The sequence below is a fragment of the Carassius carassius genome, chromosome 34 (assembly GCF_963082965.1).
Source record: "Carassius carassius chromosome 34, fCarCar2.1, whole genome shotgun sequence".
Lineage (NCBI taxonomy): Eukaryota > Metazoa > Chordata > Actinopteri > Cypriniformes > Cyprinidae > Carassius > Carassius carassius.
Genome location: NC_081788.1, coordinates 5852930 through 5873759, shown reverse-complemented (window position 1 = coordinate 5873759; position 20830 = coordinate 5852930). Strand labels below are relative to the sequence as shown.

The 20830-nt window shown below is 38.8% G+C and overlaps 1 protein-coding gene across 1 annotated transcript in view; it reads right to left on the bottom strand.

Annotated features, from left to right (window-relative positions):
• Positions 1-1731: 1731 nt before the first annotated feature.
• LOC132115372 (KAT8 regulatory NSL complex subunit 3-like) overlaps positions 1732-20830 on the bottom strand; it is a 60950-nt gene continuing 41851 nt past the window's right edge. Inside the window, exons 12-17 of the mRNA XM_059523819.1 lie at positions 19636-19815; positions 18961-19036; positions 17070-17197; positions 16234-16322; positions 15967-16135; positions 1732-2271 (exon numbers count right to left, since the gene is read on the bottom strand). Of these exons, the coding sequence (XP_059379802.1) occupies positions 2129-2271; positions 15967-16135; positions 16234-16322; positions 17070-17197; positions 18961-19036; positions 19636-19815 (785 nt within the window). The 3' untranslated portion in view covers positions 1732-2128. The remainder of the gene's footprint in view (positions 2272-15966; positions 16136-16233; positions 16323-17069; positions 17198-18960; positions 19037-19635; positions 19816-20830) is intronic.

Genomic DNA, 20830 nt, shown 5'->3' with positions numbered 1-20830 from the left:
CTATTAGTACTTCTGTACCAAGTCAAAAGTGAAAAAAAACATACCAGAACTGGCTATTCTGCAGCACTGGTAAAAAAAAAAAAAAAAAAGTACAGACAATTCAGAACTCCCTCATATTTATATAACTTTCCGTGAATAGTGATATGCAATGGCCAATCAGAGGTGTTTAAGTTTGTCAGAATCAACTAATTTTTCACTTGACCATTTTAAATACTTGAAAAATATTTGAAGAATACAAGTTCATTTTTTGTAATATTATACATATATTTTCTTTAATATTATAAGCATTAATGAACTGTTTTTCCCCCTTTGATACTAATATTGGTTTTGAAAATAATTTGTTGTAATGTATATGCTAATTAAGAGCTCATATTAAACGTAAGTCAAGTAATGGCCATAAACTATGTTTTTAAACACTTGGAGAGAGGAATTACTTTAGAGTGTGATCCTTGTCTTTTTTTCCAACTGTAATTAAATTAAAAATGTCCTGGAAAGTCCTTGAAGTCCTGGAAAATGATCACAGAAAAAGAACCCTGTATAAACTTGACAGAAATATATATATTTATCATTTATAAGTATATATATATATATATATATATATATATATACACTCACCTAAAGGATTATTATTAGGAACACCATACTAATACTGTGTTTGACCCCCTTCAGAGCTGCCTTAATTCTACGTGGCATTGATTCAACAAGGTGCTGAAAGCATTCTTTAAAAATGTTGGCCCATATTGATAGGATAGCATCTTGCAGTTGATGGAGATTTGTGGGATGCACATCCAGGGCACGAAGCTCCCGTTCCACCACATCCCAAAGATGCTCTATTGGGTTGAGATCTGGTGACTGGGGGCCATTTTAGTACAGTGAACTCATTGTCATGTTCAAGAAACCAATTTGAAATGATTCAAGCTTTGTGACATGGTGCATTATCCTGCTGGAAGTAGCCATCAGAGGATGGGTACATGGTGGTCATAAAGGGATGGACATGGTCAGAAACAATGCTCAGGTAGGCCGTGGCATTTAAACGATGCCCAATTGGCACTAAGGGGCCTAAAGTGTGCCAAGAAAACATCCCCCACACAATTACACCACCACCAGCAGCCTGCACAGTGGTAACAAGGCATGATGCCAAATTATGCCAAATTCTGACTCTACCATCTGAATGTCTCAACAGAAATCGAGACTCATCAGACCAGGCAACATTTTTCCAGTCCAATTTTGGTGAGCTCGTGCAAATTGTAGCCTCTTTTTCCTATTTGTAGTGGAGATGTTTGGTACCCGGTGGGGTCTTCTGCTGTTCTAGCCCATCCGCCTCAAGGTTGTGTGTGTTGTAGCTTCACAAATGCTTTGCTGCATACCTCGGTTGTAACGAGTGGTTATTTCAGTCAAAGTTGCTCTTCTATCAGCTTGAATCAGTCGGCCCATTCTCCTCTGACCTCTAGCATCAACAAGGCATTTTCGCCCACAGGACTGCTGCATACTGGATGTTTTTCCCTTTTCACACCATTCTTTGTAAACCCTAGAAATGGTTGTGCGTGAAAATCCCAGTAACTGAGCAGATTGTGAAATACTCAGACCGGCCCGTCTGGCACCAACAACCATGCCACGCTCAAAATTGCATATACATTTATTGATTTATAATTTACTCATTCAGCAGTGACTATTATTCATGTGATACTGCTAAAATACCAAGTGAAACATCTATACAAAATTTACTGAGTTCAAATTACAAAGTCAAGTTATAGTACTTTTATGACTCACAAGCATTCTTAAATAAACTAAACCATTACAAATACCTAAGCTGATCCAAAACAAAAATGGCAAGCATATAATTATGCTCTTCAGAGTGATTAAGCAAATAATTACACCTCATCTCTCAGCATGCTCAATGAGACGGTTACTACAGCAGCGCACCGACGACACACCGCAGAGTGCTGAAGCGAGGAAACTAAACAAATAAATAATTGTTTTATGGAAATTGTTAATGGAAATCCTAAATGACTCTGACGAGCTCCTCAAATTTGTCAAGCATGAGTCAAAGCATGGTGAAACGACCTACTGTCCTGTTTGGCTCTGGTTCTCAGAGAGCAGATGGAGAGAAGTAACAGACAGCCATGCTTCAGCGTGTGTATGATGGTGGGTCACACACCTGGTTTTCCGGTGTGCTGTGAGCAGGTGCTGGCGTCACCATGTGGCTGAGAGCAGGAATCCTGCTGGGCTGGCCACGCAGTGTAACTGTGATAGTGGTGGGAACTTTGAGTCCTGCAGACAACACACACACCTCTATGTTTCATGGGGACTTTCCATGGACATAATGATTTTATACTGTACACACTGTTTTTATACCCTAACCCTAAACATAGTGCTTACAGAAAACACTTTCACATTAAGAAAAAAAACCTTTTCAATAAAACAAATACATAATGCAATTGAAATAAATAAATACATGTGTAATTTGTAAGCCGTTTTCCTCATAGGGACCTAAAAATGTACCCCAGGTCAACACGTTTGGGTTCATACCAGGACCACACACACACACACTACAGGATTAGTTTTGTACTATGAAATATCTTAAAACTAAAAAAAATTTTTTTTTCCTAAATCTTATAAATACAGATTGGTTGTAAACATCTGTGAGAATGTGAAAGAAAAAAAAAAAATATTGGCAAAATTATTAGGTAATGTATTAGGGTCCCACTATATATTGTGTCCTTAATACCTGTGTACTTACATAGTAACTACATGTGTATGTAACTATAGTGTAAGTACACTGGATGGTTTGTGTAGGTACAAATGTGTAACAGGACATTGGTAACAACACTTGTTTTCACTTCACTAAGTACTCGTGTAACAGGAATTGTATAACTCAATTTTGTAACAATAATATGTATAAAAGTAATTGGAACCATTTGATCCAGGGGGTGCAGATATGAAGGTTTAGGGATATGTAAAGTGGGAAGAGTTGGAATCTCAAGTCTCAATATTCATACTTTATTTGCACTTATCTTGAGTCCTGATTCCTATAAAAGAGAGAAATAGGCCATTCTGTGCCCTAAAATATGTGTGTATAAATCATGTCCCCAAATAAACTGTAAAAAACTTACAAAGGTGCCATAGAATGCAAAAAATCACTTTTACAAGGTGTTTGAACACAGCTGTGTGGCCGCAGTGTGTAAAAAGCAACCAGCCTATAATGGTAAAAATCCACTCACTCATTGTTTAATCCCAAATAACATTTACATTTACATTTACATTTAATCATTTAGCAGACGCTTTTATCCAAAGCGACTTACAAATGAGAACAACAGAAGCAGTCAGGTCAACAAGAGAACAACAACAGTATACAAGTGCAATGACAAGTCTCAGTTAGTCTAGTATAGAACGCATAGGTAGGTTTTTTTTTTTTTTTTTTTTTTTTTTTAATTAAAAGACAAGAAAAGGAAAAGTGCTAGTGTTAGTTGGTTAAGTGCAGGCGAAAAAGATGAGTCTTTAGCTGTTTCTTGAAAATGAGTAAAGACTCAGCTGTACGAATTGAGATTGGGAGGTCATTCCACCAGCTGGGGACAGTCCAGGAAAAGGTCCTTGAGAGTGATTTTGAACTTCTTTGGGATGGTACCACGAGGCGTCGATCACTTGCAGAGCGCAAACTTCTGGAGGGCACATAAGATTTAACCAATGAGTTTAGGTAAGTTGGTGCCGTGCCAGTGGTCGTCTTGTAGGCTAGCATCAGTACCTTGAATTTGATGCGAGCAGCTACTGGTAGCCAGTGTAACCTGATGAGGAGCGGAGTAACGTGAGCTTTCTTTGGCTCATTGAAGACAACCCTCGCTGCTGCATTCTGGATCAATTGCAGAGGCTTGACAGTACATGCAGGAAGGCCCGCCAGGAGAGCATTACAATAGTCCAGTCTGGAGAGAACAAGAGCTTGGACAAGAAGTTGGGTTGCTTGCTCTGACAGGAAGGGTCTAATCTTCCTAATGTTGTATAAGGCAAACCTGCAGGACCGGGTAGTTGTAGCAATGTGGTCTGTGAAGCTTAACTGATGATCCATCACAACTCCTAGGTTTCTAGCTGTCCTCGAAGGAGTAATGGTTGATGAGCCCAGCTGTATAGAGAAGTTGTGATGAAGCAATGGGTTAGCTGGAATCACCAGGAGTTCTGTCTTCGTAAGGTTAAGCTGAAGGTGATGGTCATTCATCCAGCTAGAGATGTCACTCAGACAGGCTGAAATGCGAGCAGCTACCGTCGGGTCATCTGGTTGGAATGAGAAGTAGAGTTGGGTGTCATCAGCGTAGCAGTGATAAGAAAAGCCATGCTTCTGAATGACAGATCCTAATGATGTCATGTAGATTGAGAAGAGAAGTGGTCCAAGTACTGAGCCTTGAGGAACCCCAGTAGCAAGGTGGTGTGACTTTGAAACATCACCCCTCCAAGACACACTGAAGGATCTGTCAGAGAGGTAAGACTTAACCCACAGGAGTGCTGTTCCAGAGATGCCCATCTTTCTGAGGGTGGACAGGAGAATCTGGTGATTAACAGTGTCAAAAGCAGCAGAAAGGTCCAGTAAGATGAGTACAGAGGATTTTGAAGCTGCTCTTGCTAGTCGCAGGGCTTCAGTAACCGAGAGCAGAGCAGTCTCAGTTGAGTGGCCACTTTTGAAGCCAGATTGGTTGCTGTCCAGGAGGTTGTTCTGTACAAGGAATATAGAAAACTGGTTGAACACAGCTCGCTCAAGTGTCTTTGCAATGAATGGAAGAAGGGATACCGGTCTGTAGTTTTCAAGAAGCGCTGGATTTAGTGATGGTTTCTTGAGCAGTGGGCTTTCCCGAGCCTGCTTGAATGCTGAGGGAAATGTTCCAGAGTGAAGAGAGGAGTTGATAACGTGAGTAAGCGAAGGTATGACTGAAGAAGAGATCGCTTGAAGGAGGTGAGTGGGGATCGGATCAAGTGGACAAGTAGTAGGATGATTGGACAGGAGAAGTTCGGAGACGTCCATCTCTGAGAGTGGGGAGAAGGAGGAGAAAGAGTGTGCATCGGTCATTGTGAAGTTGTCCTCAGTCTGCGGTGTGGAGAATTGGCCGCTGATGGATCTCGTCTTAATTGTGAAGAAAACTGCAAAGTCGTCCGCTGTAAGAGTCGATGGAGGAGGTGGTGGCGGCGGATTAAGAAGAGAAGAGAAAGTCTTGAAGAGTGTCCGAGCGTCACAACAGCTGTTAATTTTGTTGTGGTAGTAGGATGTTTTAGCCGTGAAGACATTTGCAGAGAAGGAAGAGAGGAGAGACTGATGATACACACTGAGGTCTGTAGAGTTTCTTGATTTCTGCCATTTCCTCTCTGCAGCCCTGAGTTTAGAGCGATGTTCACGGAGAACCTCAGACAGCCAGGGGGCAGATGGGGCAGTGCGTGCTGGTCTAGACAACAGTGGGCAAAAGTTGTCCAAGCAAGATGTTAAAGTGGAGCAAAGAGTGTCCGTAGCGCTGTTCGTGTCCAGAGCAGAGAACTGAGAGAGTGCAGGAAGTGAGGATGAAACCACAGAAGATAGGCGAGATGGAGAGAGTGAGCGTAGGTTCCGTCGAAAGGTGACCTGCGTTGGAGTGTGAGGCACTTCAGGAGTAAGTGCTAGGTTAGCAGTAATGAGGAAGTGGTCTGAGGTGTGCAGTGGAGCAACTGAAGAGTTGTCCACAGAGCAACAGTGCATGTAGATGAGGTCCAGTTGGTTGCCTGATTTGTGAGTCGCTGTAGTAGACACTAGCTTGAGATCAAATGAGGCGAGCAGAGTTTTGAAGTCAGCAGCCTGGGGTTTATCTAGGTGGATGTTGAAGTCACCAAGCAGTACCAGAGGAGTACCATCTTCAGGAAAGTTTGATAGCAGCACATCCAACTCCTCCAAGAAGTTTCCCAATTGACCTGGGGGACGATAAATGACCACAAACTGGATTTTAACAGGGTGGGTTACAGTAATGGCATGTGATTCAAATGAACCAGTACCTGTAGGTGATGGCTGAAGATCAAATTTCCATTCTTTTGATATAAGGAGACCTGTTCCTCCACCCCTCCCAGTGGTACGAGGAGTGTGGGAACAAGTGAAATTAGTGGAGAGGGCTGCAGGGGTGGCAGTATCTTCAGGTTTGATCCAAGTCTCTGTCAGTGCCATGAGGTTGAGACCGGAATGAGTAGCAAGAGAAGAAATGAAGTCTGCTTTGTTAACTGCAGACAAATAATCATAAACTGTTTCTATACATGAGCAGGTCCAGACTATGATGTCATATTTGGGGAAAGTCCTGCCCCTTTGTGATGCTCTCTGCCCTATTAGCATATACACTCTAAAAATTGCTGGGTTGAAAACAACCCAATTTGGGTTATTTTGGCAACCCAGCGCTGGGTTATTTTAACCCAACAAGTTGGGTTATTATGTTTAACCCAGCATGCTGGGTTGCTTTTTTATGGTTAAAAATTACTACATTGTTAGGCTAAAATGAACTTACATCGAGCTAGGCATTAAACCTACAAATCTTTTTCATTTTAAAACCACTTTATTTGCACATTCTTACAAGCGGCGCTGGGTTAGGAACGCAGACTTGAAGGAGAGCATGCACGTCACGTTAAGATCGGACATCTCCAATGCGATAAGCCACCATTTTCTCAGTGTGAAAGAAGCGAGAAGCAAGTGAAAGACATTATGGTAAGAAAAGATTAAAAATGTAAAGTTATCATTCATTGTTTATGTCCGGGAGTATTTTGAGGTTTCATGAAAGGCAGAAATAAAAGAGTTTATATTGAAAAATACGCAGACGCGGTTTTCGCCTCAGAAACGGGGGCCTCTTTTACTGAACGGAAGGGGTAACTTACTTTTAATATAAGGTCCGTGACTGTCTTATGTCATATTTACATAAGATTTTACAATATCTGAACATTTTGAGGTTTTAAGAAATGGTTATTGTTACGGTTACAATCGTGTTAAGTTGTTATCTTATGTTTCGCACTGAAACTGAATGTACATTAGTTTCCTAAAGGAAACAGCGTTATGTTATAAAGACTAGCATAATTATTTTGAGGCTGTTGAAGTGGTAATTGTCAAAAGTAATGTTTTGCATGTAATATTTGTAAAAACTTGTGAGCTCGTGTCTTCATTGTGCCGCGCGGGAGTTAACTAATGTTACACAGAAGCTGCTTGTGTGAGGAGGAGGTGGTTTTCTCAGCTCCTTCAGAAGAGAGGGAAAGACAGTTTAAGGCAAGTAAACGTTATAATTCCATCATGTTATAATTTTTTTTTTTTTTTTTTTTTACTAAGACTAAAATAATGTTTGTTTTTGTAGATGTTGAAAGTCAGAGACAAGATAACAATTCTTTTGAGACTGATGTGAGTTAATTTTAGAAAATAAAATGTTTCTGCTGTGTCTTACCTGTTTACTTCACATTTTGATGCAACAACAGTATGATTACATGTTCATATTTTATTTAAACCATTGATGTCGCTTTTTTCTTTGTAGAACTCAAACTAACTTTGGAGTTAAGGACACAGAAGCCTGCTTGTGTGAGGAGGAGGTGATTTTCTCAGCTTCTTTGATAGACAGGGAAAGACAGTTTAAGGCAAGTAAACTTCATTTCCCTTTCATAGGTCACCTCAATGCTGCGGTGACGTCACCATATGGGAACACCCCTTGGTGTAACGAATGTCTGAAGCCCTGTACTATCCCGACAATTTAATTGGCCAAATAGCACTTGACACCGCCCTACGTGTGTGCACACATAGTATACCTGCGTTTCGCTCAGATTTCATTTCCTTCAGGAAAGTGAATTTTCTGTACCCTAGGAAAGCATCTCGAATTTTTAGCAACATCTACAATGAGCAGCGTTCAACTCCTATTTGCGGACGCGATGAGTCATCGAAAGTGCAATGAGCCATGTTACAGGTTTATCATGGGGAGGGGGTACTCATGAAAGGTGCGCAGTGTGCTTGGTAGTGTGTCCCCACGTCCAACCCCCGCTGTGCTGAGGCGATAACTTGGGGTGGCATGTGCGACATGGATTATGAGGACAGTGCTTCATTGGATTTTTCCACATTTCGCTCACTCTCCCCGACTCGAGTCCAAGAAGTCGGCAAAAACTTTGTGGAACCCGTTGTGTTTGCAGATGAGTATCTTATGCCTGGTTCACACCGGACGCCGAAGCGACGCGGAAGCGGCGCGAAACGGAAAAGCACGCGCGGTCCGGCGCCTGCCTGTTCACACCAGAAGCGTATTCTCCGCGGCGGTCGACAAGCGCTTCTGCTCAGTTGTTGTTTATTCAGAGCACATCATGGGTAAAGTAAATAACCCCCACTCCCTCCCACCCCCCCTGTAGTCCGCCCACTCCCGTTGCTCTGTGTGTGTATGTGCGTGTATGTGTTGTGTTTTTTTTTTTTTTTTTTTCTAGTCTGTTTAGATACACAAATATGATCCAGGTGTTAGGCCCTCCGCAAAGGCCGCAGATTGTAAACCTGCGTGCGCATGCGTAGGGTGGTGCCAAGCGATATTTGGTCAATAAAAGTTGGCGGGATGGTACAGGGCTTCAGACATTCGTCACACCAGTGGGGGTGTTCCCATATGGTGACGTCACCGCAGCATCTCTTTCCCCATTCAGGGAACCAAGGTTACATACGTAACCGAGATGAATTTCATGTTGTCAGTTTTTTTTTTTTACTAAGACTAAAAAAAAAGTTATTTTTTTGTATTTGTAGATGTTAAAAGCCAGAGACATAGAAGAGCATCATTCTTTTGAGATTTATGGAATTTATTTTTAGAAAATAAATGTTTCTGTTGTCTCCTGCCTGTTTACTTCACATTTTGATGCAACAACAGTATGATTAGTTGCTCATATTTCATGAAACCCATTGATGTCTGTGTTTTTTATTGCAGAACTCAAACCAACTTTGGAGTTGTCTGATTTGGAGAGTCATCATTCTTGGTTTTCCTTTCCTAAAGGAATAGTTCACACAAAAAACATTACTTATTTGCCCTCATGTCATTCCAAACCTATAAGACTTTCGTCTGTCCTTACAACACAAATGAATATATTTTTTCTTTCATAATTTTTAGTTAATTCATTGAGAGTCTAGTTAATCTGTATTTTCAAGCCTCATAAATACAGAGTTATTGTAGAAGTAATCCATTTGGATATTATATATGAATAAATCTTAAATTATATGATAGCAAACATGTACGTTCAAAAGAAAATATTGGTCTCCCAGACTTGCAATTAAGGACAGAAATATATTTAAAAGAGGATATTCAATATATTTATGTGTGTTCCAAAAATTAGCAGTTTGTTTGTGTCTGGAACAACATGAAGAGAGTAATTATGACCATCTTTATTTTTTGGTGAACTAACCCTTTGAAGAGCAGCCCTCCACGTACATGAAAATGTGTGAGGTATGTGTTTCAGTAAAGAAGCTTTCTGGAAGCAATATATTTATTCAAACAATATGACATGCCCTCTCACTAGTGCTGCCATTATAGCCTTCAGGAGCGCTGTGGTAGACAGAGACATTAAACAGCCACACAAAGTGTTGAAACTTTAACACAGATTATTTACCTATCCTTACAGAAGGGAATACACCTCTATCAGAAAATAGATATTTTAATTAAATGTTTAATTTTTTTCAAATGTGTTTCTCTTTTTAGGCCACTGATGAAGAGCAGGCGGTGACTGGGATGAATGCTGGTCAAAGAAGATATTGTCCTTTCCCCTAAACTGATGCAGCAGTGGTTTTAAAGGAGGAGCTGCCCTGGATGATGTAAAAGATATCACATGCTGTGCTGATGGGGATTCTTCATGACTACCTGTACATCAATTATGCGGAAGAGATCATGAAAATTGACAAAATTATGAGAAAATTAAAAATATATTCATTTGTTTTCTAAAGACAGACTAAAGTCTTATAGGTTTGGAATGACATGAGGGCAAGTAAGTAATGTTTTTTTGTGTGAACTATTCCTTTAGGAAAGGAAAACCAAGAATGATGACTCAGAAATCAGACAACTCCAAAGTTGGTTTGAGTTCTGCAATGAAAAACACAGACATGGTTTTCATGAAATATGAGCATCTAATCACACTGTTGTTGCATCAAAATGTGAAGTAAACAGGCAGGAGACAACAGAAACATTTATTTTCTAAAAATAACTTACATAAATCTCAAATGAATTATGTTCTCCTATGTCTCTGGCTTTCAACATCTACAAAAACAAAAAAACAAACATTATTTTACTCTTAGTAAAAAAAAAAAAAAGATAACATGGAATTATGAAGTTTACTAGCCTAAAACTGTCTTTCCCTGTCTTCCAAAGAAGCTGAGAAAATCGCCTCCTCCTCACACAAGCAGGCTTCTGTGTCCTTAACTCCAAAGTTAGAGTTCTGCAAAGAAAAACACAGACATCAATGGTTTAAATAAAATATGAACATGTAATCATATACTGTTGTTGCATCAAAATGTGAAGTAAACAGGCAGGACACAACAGAAACATTTATTTTCTAAAAATAACTCACATCAAAAGAATGTTATCTCATCTCTGGCTTTCAACATCTACAAAAACAAACATTATTTTAGTCTTAGTAAAAATAAAAAAATAAATGATAACATGATGGAATTATAACGTTTACTTGCCTTAAACTGTCTTTCCCTCTCTTCTGAAGAAGCTGAGAAAACCACCTTCTCCTCACACAAGCAGCTTCTGTGTAACGTTAGTTAACTCCCGCGCGGCACAATGAAGACACGAGCTCAACAAGTCTGAAATATTCAGTGTTGTGCCTGAACGCGTTCATTGAACGATAGTTCATGAACTCGTTCATATTTTGGGCGAACGTGAACTGAACGTGCTGTATTAATGCCTGATGAACGTTACTGTGAACTCGTTCATTCTGGTGTCTGTGAACGGCACGCTCTCTCAGGTTAACTTCGTTCAATAGGGTGCCAGATTTCTATAGAGCTTTCCAGGCGAAAACCCGGCTAAAACACACCGTAAACGGGTCTTAATATGTAGCGGAAAAACACCCAATCTGGCAACACCCGCCACCAGTGTCGCGCCGCCGTCCGCCGCATGCGTGACGCGTCATCAAAAAAAAAAACAGCAAACGACAGCAGCATGTAGCAAGAAGGCGTATGATCATTTAAAATAATTTTATGATGTTTATGACAAGGTCGGTGAGAATGGGAGACAAAGCATTAAAGCAACATAGGGGAAATGCTGTCCCTTCAATGCTAATGTAAACCCTGGTTGGATAAGGATTCAAAATTGGATATGAAGATGAAATCTGATGCATACCTTCATTGTTAAAACTGATAAAATAATTGCGGTCTGTGATTCTATGTGGGCTGTGGCAATAATTTTGAAAAATAATAGCTCGCAGCAACGTATGGAAAAAAAGAACTATGAACTAGTTCATTTTTGGAACTGTGAACTTTAGTTCAAAATTTTGTAGTTTGAACTATGAACTGAACTAGTTCATTTTAAAATATGTGAATTGAACTTTGAACTAGTTCATGTAGAAAGTGAACTTTCCCAACACTGGAAATATTACATGCAAAACATTTCTTTTGACAATTACCACTTCAACAGCCTCAACATAATTATGCTAGTCCATTATGTTTACATAACGCGGTTTCATTTAAATTACTACATTTAGTTTAACTGCGAAAAATAAGTAATATATAAATAAATTAACATGAAAATGGGTTAATAACAGTCTATTAACTCCCCAAAAAGTGCAGATATTGTAAAATTTTATGTAAATATGACAACACTCACAGACGTTATATAAAAAATTCCTCTTCCGTTCAGTAAAAGAGGCCCTCGTTTCTGAGGCGAAAACTGCGTCCGCGTATTTTACAATATAAGCTCTTTTATTTCCACCTTCCATGAAACCTCAAAATACTCCCGGACATAAACAATGAATAATAACTACATTTTGAATCTTCACTTACCATAATGTCTTTCACTCGCTTCTTGCTTCTTTCACACTGAGAAAATGGAGGCTTCTCGCACTAGCGTCGTCTGATGTTAACGTGACATGCATGCTCTCTTTCACGTCCGAATTTCCCAACCCAGCTCCACTGGGTTTATGATCAAGACAAATTTTCAACCCAATGTCCTACCAAGTGGTCTGAAAAAATTTGCATTTGGTTTGAAAAAATAACCCAGCATTTTTTAGAGAGAACACAGCCCTGAGTGAGAAGCAGCGGTCCACCATTACTGTCCTCTTGCTGTAGCTGCTGGAGGTACAATGTCAGCGCCAAAGAGCCATTAAAAGTGTCATGTGTTGGGATGCACCAACGAATATAGGAATCTCCATAGACTACTGAGGACACGGTGGTTAACTTTCATTTTCAAAGGAAATGTCCTGGACAAAAAACTGAAAAGTCCTATACTTTGTGCTAATTGTTTTATGCCAGACTGCCCGTCACCCACAAAGCGGAAGGAGACACAAGCGCTGCGTCCGAAATCGCATACTGCAAGGAGTCAGCAGTGTTTTGATTTGAGGGCGTGGGCAAACATAAAGAGAACGTTGTGGCGTGTGTCCATTGCAAGATAGAGCTGGAATACCACAACTAGGGCCCTATGATTGCCGCGAGGCAGAAAACGCGGAGGGAATCGCGGAATCCAGTCATAAAAACAGAATTTACAGTTTAACGCGGAATGGCACGGAATTGCACTAACATCAAATCACGATATGGTCTAATATCTGTAAATATTAAACCGCATGTTCTGCGTGTCTGTATTAATGAACGGAGCAGAAGCGCAACTACCTTTCACACACTGAAGCACGCGTGACGCTCGCGGTGATTTCAGCGTCTGCTATCCCACTAAATGAGGATGTGAACACATGAACAACATCTCCAGAACTGCTCTGACAGTCACTTCATGAGCATTTGACCGTTTGATTTGAGTAAAACTAGCGTCACATCACATACACAGAACTGTAAAGGTACGTCAATCCATCAAAATAAGAGATGTATTACTATTGTAAGGGAAGTCGTGGCCTAATGGTTAGAGAGTCGGACTCCCAATCGTTCATTTTAAGGGACCCAGGAGTGTTATTTTTTCTTGCATAATTAATATTGCACTTTAATTAAGCAAAACACATTTTATCCGATTACTCGATTAATTGATGGAATTTTTGGTAGAATACTCGATTACTAAACTATTCGATAGCTACAGCCCTAGTTTCCACTAATGCTGCCTTCACGTGCTACCAGAAAGATCGTGAATAGGATAGAATAGAAAATTAAAAATTGCATTTGGAAGCTATGTGAGCTCAGTAACACAGTCAGAGTATAAGCATTAGCTCTTGAATCTCTGCACTGCTCTGAAAAGGGAGACGGGAGCACCAGCTCATTTTCATTTAAAGGAGACATACACATAAATGGGGCATTTTGGCTCATACCCTAAAAGTGGCAATTTCCACAAGCAATAAAAAAAGATATGTGGGGTATTTTGAGATAAAACCTCACATACACTTTCTGGGGACATCAAAGAACAATAAAAAAATATATATATAATAATAATATATATAATAATAATAAGACATTTCTATTTGAGTAAGATTACAGGAATACTTGCTTTTAAAAGTACGGAGAAAAAAAGTTCCTTTTTTTATTATTGTTGTATCTAATATTTGCAAACCCTTTTGGCTCTGAAGCAACTTACAATACATTACATCTACTGAACACACTTGACTAGCTAATAATATCTTTGGAATTCTGAGCTTTTAGAATGTTAAAAAGCTATAGATACGAGACCAGATGACCAAATATAAATAAATATTTAACAAACCCTTACCCATCCCAGCATGGTAGTGATCTCACACAGCTCTGACAGTGTGTGCACACATCTACGTGTAACCATTCATCCACACTTGAAAGGAGTGGACAGTGAAATTGCTGTAAACGGACCAAACCTGTTAAAAACCCATCAACACAACTGTAGCTGTATAACTTTACAACAGCAACACTGCTTTAAAAGAAAGCCAACCAGCACAATTTATTTGACATCAAATGGTACTTTGATATCACACACAGAACAGTCTGTTCAGTGCTGCTTCAAGTCAAACACCTATTTGTGTTTGTTAAGAGATGCACAACAGTTCTTCTGTGGCTTTATATGTAATATTGTCATTACACAATATTGCAAAATCAGACAATATTGTGTCTAATATATACCACAGTGTTAACTTCTTATTATTGAACTGTTGTAAATAAATATTACATTAGCACATGGTCAGTGTGCTCGGAAATCACTTCACATAACCCTACAAGAGTGATCACTGATTGGCTGTCGAATATAAATAAATAAATAAATACCACATTATAGAGAAGAAAAAAAATCACCCACTGACTTTCAAAGCTGCTACATAGTAACGACTTTCTACTTCGAGGACCTTAGTAGAAATGTAGGGGAGTGAAAAGAAAGATATTTGTCTTTCAGATGTAGTGAAGTTATAGTCATACGTTTCTAGAAAAATTATACTTAAGTACAGATACTTAAAAAGTGTACTTAAGTACGGTAATCAAGTAAATGTACTTTGTCCACCTCTGCTTTGTTCTCATTAAAGTACTAATTGTAACCGCTTGCTATCAGTCTTCACATTACAGCGCCAAAGCCAAGAGTTTAATAAATACCTTTTTAAAATGACCTAATAATAATTAAAAATGCTAAAATGTTAATACATTTATTTGTTTTAGTTCCTCGAATATTGAAAGACTTATCTAATAAAAACTCATCTCTACTGATTTAATTATTTATTTAGTCCATCACATTTCATAATTCGATCAAAAAATGTGTGTATTATACACTGTATACCATCTTTTTACACTGTAAAAAGTATAATGGATTTTGTAGACAAAAATCAAACGTCACATACAAATGTCTGTGTTTGTGGGATGTGACTGCATTGTTATGAAGTGCCAGCTGGTGGCGCCAAAGATCTTTGCATAATGAGTGTATGAAAAGCAATACTATTATATACAACAGGGTACGATCACTAAAATCATTAAAAATACCCAGTATTCTATATATATATATATATATATATATATATATATATATATATGCTACAATAATGCTGTCCATCTAAATATAATTTCGTTTTCATTGTAAATTGTTAAATTGAAGATGGTCTTAAATCTGGTCAATCAGGTACATCACTAGCTGTATAGATCAGAATTCTGCTTGCTGCAAAGTATTAGCATACTATATACAGTCTAAACTTACTATCGCATTTGACCAAGCAACTAAGGATTAATAATCCATAATTAGTTTTTGGGTTTTGTTATTTATTCGGAATGTATTTACATAATTTAAACTGCTGCAAAGAACACTTATGCATGCAGTTGGGAGATGACAACAGAAAGCAAAATAATAATGACACAAGGAGGTAGGAAAAACGGTTTGGTGTTGGGGCTTTAATGAATGTCTTTGTGAGTAGAGCAAGCTTTATGATTAACAGACTCCTCATCCAACAAAAACAGGTAAACAAATAACAAAAAGTGAGAATAGAAGCAAAATGAAAAAAGAAAAATGGAACATAAACACAACAGTGAGGTGGTCACATTAAGCATGAATGAAGCTGCTGTTGTGGGAATTGACTGATCATTTTTACAGCACTGCCATATAAATATTCTGGTTCTCTGGACATCAGCAACAGCAGTTTGAGTTCAAGGTCGAATATAAGGGCGAGCTGACAAACTGACAAGCCCGATATTGTAGAAGATGACACAATAAAGCTCTTTACATGCATAAAAAAATACAAAGTTTATGGTACATATTTACATGCTCAGCTGGATGTCTGTTGATCTGTAAGAGCGTTTATCAGCTTAGATGCTTCTCATTGACTCGACCTTTGACCTTACAGCTACTCTAGTCCCTACTTATCGCGGACGCCTCTGTTTGGTTCGCTGTGTCATCAGTGGCGACGAGGACGTACCCGTGCTCTGGCTGGAGACGTGGGCCAGTCCTGGCAGACTATGGGCTAGTTTGGCCAGGCCGCCGTTGGTGAGGAGATGGTGGATGGGTGTGGTTTTGGTCATCCTGGATCCCGTCGACACGACCGGCAGCGCCCGCACTAGTGTGCTCAACACCTGCCCCTGACACACCTGAAGACCACCACACACAGACAGGAGCGGTTCAGGGGGGGTTATACATCAGCTTTATTATAAAGGAAACTATAGAGATATTAGAGATGGGCCAGCACCTGTGTGGTGGAGGGGACGCCTGGTGATTTAGTGTTGATCTCCTGCAGACTGAGGCTGAGGCCCTGCAGCAGACTCCTGGCAGAAGGAGCTAAACACACACAAACAAAAAAGGAGTCAAAAAAGGATTCTTTGAATTTTTGGTCTATATCATTGTTTGCTGTGAATCACAATAATCTGCTGTGTCATTGCAATCATGTTCAGATGTACTGCTATATCAGTTCCCTTATTTGCACATATTTAATTTGAAGAAGACATGATCCTGTGTGCATACACGGTGCTGGTTCATGTTTACAGCGCGAAAGAATATGACGTATATTCACAAAAACTTGAAACACGCTTGCTCCAGTCCAGATATGAACTACAAATTGTTAAAACTCACAGTTGTTTTGTGCAGAAACTGCTCTCATGCGTGCTCCACGTGTGGTTACATATTAAATGTGTCATGTTTACCTGAGAGTGCAGAAGCGCTTTCATAAGATTTGAATTTTCTGCTGTAATACGTCCTTATATTGGATCATAAGAATACATACTCATGAATAATACAAAGAAAAGCTCCGAAAACTTATGACCTAGATTTGTACTCTCCAGCCACGGCAGCCGATAAAAAAGTTGTTTCAACTTTGCTTTTTAAACTGGAAGAATGAAATTGCCCCAAAAAATGAAAATAAAATAACCACTTTTCCATTAATAATAGACAAAATGAGTGCTATTGTTGTTTTCACTGCTGTGCAACCTGTACATGTATGCTAGCATCTCAAGACTGTGTTTTAGGGTTTCATGAACCTTTAAACTGTTTTTAGATGACCCTGTCTGCAGAACGTAATGATGCTGGTACCTTGCGCAGTGGCGTGGGCCTGAGCCTGGACAGGAGAGGAAGAACCAGACATCACACTCCCCTGCAGGCTGTGAAACGGCCCTTCACTGGAACCCAAAGCTCCAGACATGTCTGCCAAACCTCCTGACCTAAAGGAGCACAGGACACCAGCTCAGAATCAAACCACCATCAACACACACACACACACACACACTGATGCTACAGTTTTAATGCAAAAGTTTGGGAACCCCTTGCAGAATCTGTGAAAATGTGAATAATTTTAACAAAATAAGAGAGATCATACAAAATGCATGTTATTTTTTATTTAGTACTGTCCTGAGTAAGATATTGTACATAAAATGTTTACATATAGTCCACAAGACAAAGCAATAGCTGAAATTATTAAAAGTTTGAGATCCCATGGTTCTTAATGGTTCTTGGTTCTTGTTTGTTCTGAACAGTTAAACTGAGAACTGTTCTTCAGAAAAAACTTTAAGGTCCTGCAGATTCTTCAGTTTTCCAGCAGCTTTTGCATATTGGACCCTTTCCAGCAGTGACTGTATGATTTTGAGATCCATCTTTTCACACTGAGGACAGATGAGTGACTCAAACACAACTATTAAAAAAGGTTCCAACATTCACTGATGCTCCAGAAGGAAACAAGAGGCATTGAGAGCCTTTTGAACAGGATGAAGAGGTCTAAATTTTTCTTATTTTGTTAAAATGTATATTTTTTTTCCATTTAGTTCTGCCCTTCGGAAGCAACAGATAATACTTGCATGTTTCCCGGAAGACTAATTAAGTACAATTTACCTTGATCTTCAAATTCAAAAACTTGTTACAGTCTAATTATACATTTAAGTTCTGAGTAATATTAATTAAATACATGTACATACTATATGTTTTGGGTTAAGATTATGGTTTGGCTTAGGGTTATTTGCATGCAATTATTCATAATTAATTGTTTTTTATAATAGTAAGTTCATGTAATGTGTTACAAGGATACCATAAAATAAAGTCTTACCGAAAAAACTTTTTATACATAAGTGCTATGTATAAGTGGAAACTTACAAAATACAGTGCAGATGCAGTGTCATGGAGTTATGCAAGTGCTGGTACATTATCTGATCCAACGTGACACGACATTGTATAAATCATGCAAATGTTGCAATAAAAACAGTGATATGAATCTTATAATTGGGTAATATGTATGATGTAGCTGATGAAGATCATCATTACACAATATGCTGCAAGATAAATCGGAAATAAACGATTGGCTGGTATTTTTCTATGCGCATGCAGCTTGTCAGTGAAGTATGGTTGAATGCTGCTGCATCTCAAAGCCAGAGGGGGCTCTTGCCCCGCAGAAGTAGCATCATAATACGTAGTTCCAGGAAATGCCTATTTCCATCACTGTTCTTCAAGCCTCTCAGGTATTTTCATGATAAAGTATATTTATAATGATTATTGTTGATGAGTGTTGCTTTTCAAGTGCACATTATAAGCGAGTCAAACTCATAGTTATTTCAGACGGAGCAGATCTACTAACTTCTGATCAAAGAGCTGTGCTTCATGGACAAGCTACGCATAAAACTATCACAGCCTTTGCTATATTGTAATCACACTAGACAGGTCGACTGACCTGAGATTTAATGTTAATCGCTATTTATCACACAGCCCTATAAGAATACAATCAGCACTGGTTGTTACCGCAAGATTAAAGACCTGTTCACACATCATGAATGTTCAGAGTGAAAAGTAGTATTTGGTGTTGTTTTTGCAAAAACTAAAATCTCAAAGATTTGATTGAATATCAGACTACATTTTTGTGCCGAAGATTTATGCTGGTGTAAACATCCTTAAGGGTTTTTCTTCTCTTGTAAATGTACCTGGTGTGGAAAGATAAAGATACCTTTGTGCACTGAGAAGCCCAGACAGCTCTTTGGCCCCAGATACAGTTTGGTCCACTGTCAGTCCGAGGGGCTTTCCTGCACAGAAAACACCAATACAAATGTAAGTGTAAAAGATACAGTCTAAGACACCTTTAATTTTACGTGGGACTATGCATTACTTCATTTTACTGAAGTACACTAACATTTTTTGGTTTGGGGTCAGTAAGTTTTCAACATTGACAATGATCAGAAAGGTTTACAATCTGCATATTATTATGATTTCTGAAGGTTCATGTGACACTGAAAACTTGAGAAATGATGCTGAAAATTCTAAATATTTTAAAATATAGTAACAAAAATCTTTTTTTTTTTTTCTCAATATTGCTGTTTTTGCCCGTTTTAACTGCCATTTATGACTGTTTCTTCATTTAAGTTTTGTTTGTTTATTTCCATAATATCAATATAGAAAACTATTTAGTAAGAAAACTAGTTTACAACTAGTAAGTTGTAAACAGTGGCAAGACAAAATTCCAATTTAAAATGAACTGCCAACTTTAATCAACTCAGAAATCAGATTAACAAAGTCATCGATCTGCCTGAAAACTTCATAAATCTTCATTTCTCCAAAATGCATCAATATCCCGCTCATAGTTTAACCAACAGTAGGCTGAATGAGGCCTGAATGTTTTCATTACCTTCTTGAGAAGTGGAGCCTGCCATATTTCCAGCCGCGTCTCCGTGGGAGACGATGGTGACTTTGATGTTGGCTCTTTTGGAGGCTTTGGTGGGAGTGGGACTGGGAGTTTGTCTTCTCTTGAGGTGGAGCCTCAGGTCGTCTCGGTCCAAACCCTCCACCTGCTCACTGGGCACCGGCACTGAAACACACAATGCTCAAGAGTTATCTCCAACAACCTCTCGAGCTCACCGAGCGTTCAGAAGGTGCCAATAAAGGTAATATGAAATTTTTACACATATTTAGCAGTATTTGAACTTTATTAATTATTTTACAAAAATATGAATGGTTTTAAATATGAATACATATACTTGGTTACACGAAGTCTATTTTACACACAGCACACAGTGATTATGACATAATATGACAGAGGTAAGTATATAACCACAGCACAGATTAAACCAATAATTTATTAGATATTCAAAGACTTTAGAATGGCGACAGTATATGAAAAAATATTGTATTGCATGCCTTTCAAATATTAGACAGATCTTTTAAACAAGGATATTAATGAAGGCAGAGAATTGGGAGCTGGGTCCTACTTCTGACTCTTATCAGCCAAAGAGAAATAACATTTTGGCCAATGCCCATAATAATTATAATAAATGAATATATATATATTTTATATTTTTTTATTATGCATTTACTATTGTTAGTCCCTTTAGCAAACACACGCTGGTGAAACAGTAAAAGGGGCATATGTGACACAGACATGACAGACAACCTTTAGTAAAGAAGGACAGATAAATGGGGCAGACTGATGGAAGACAGAAGGAAAAAGAAAAGGAGAGATACTCACCAAAGAGACATGAAGGGCTGCCAGGAGGAATGCTTTTCCTCACCAGCATATTATGTTTCATAAAAGCCGTGAACTGAGCTGTAGCGAATGGAAGAAAAAGATGGAGAGAGTGAAGGAGGAAAGAAGAGGGGATAGAAAAGGAATCACACACAACATTACTGCTTGATGGGATCTGAGACTCTCCTCAATATAAGGAGGACGTGACTGTAAATCTCAGAGGGTTAATGTAAGCTTTTCAACAGTAAACTGTGTAGCCCTTGTCATTAAACATGCACAGGCATCAGCAGAACAGCTCAGTGTCAGGCTTAACATGACTCAGACACACACAGGATACACTTTTGCATTCAAAAACAAAAAC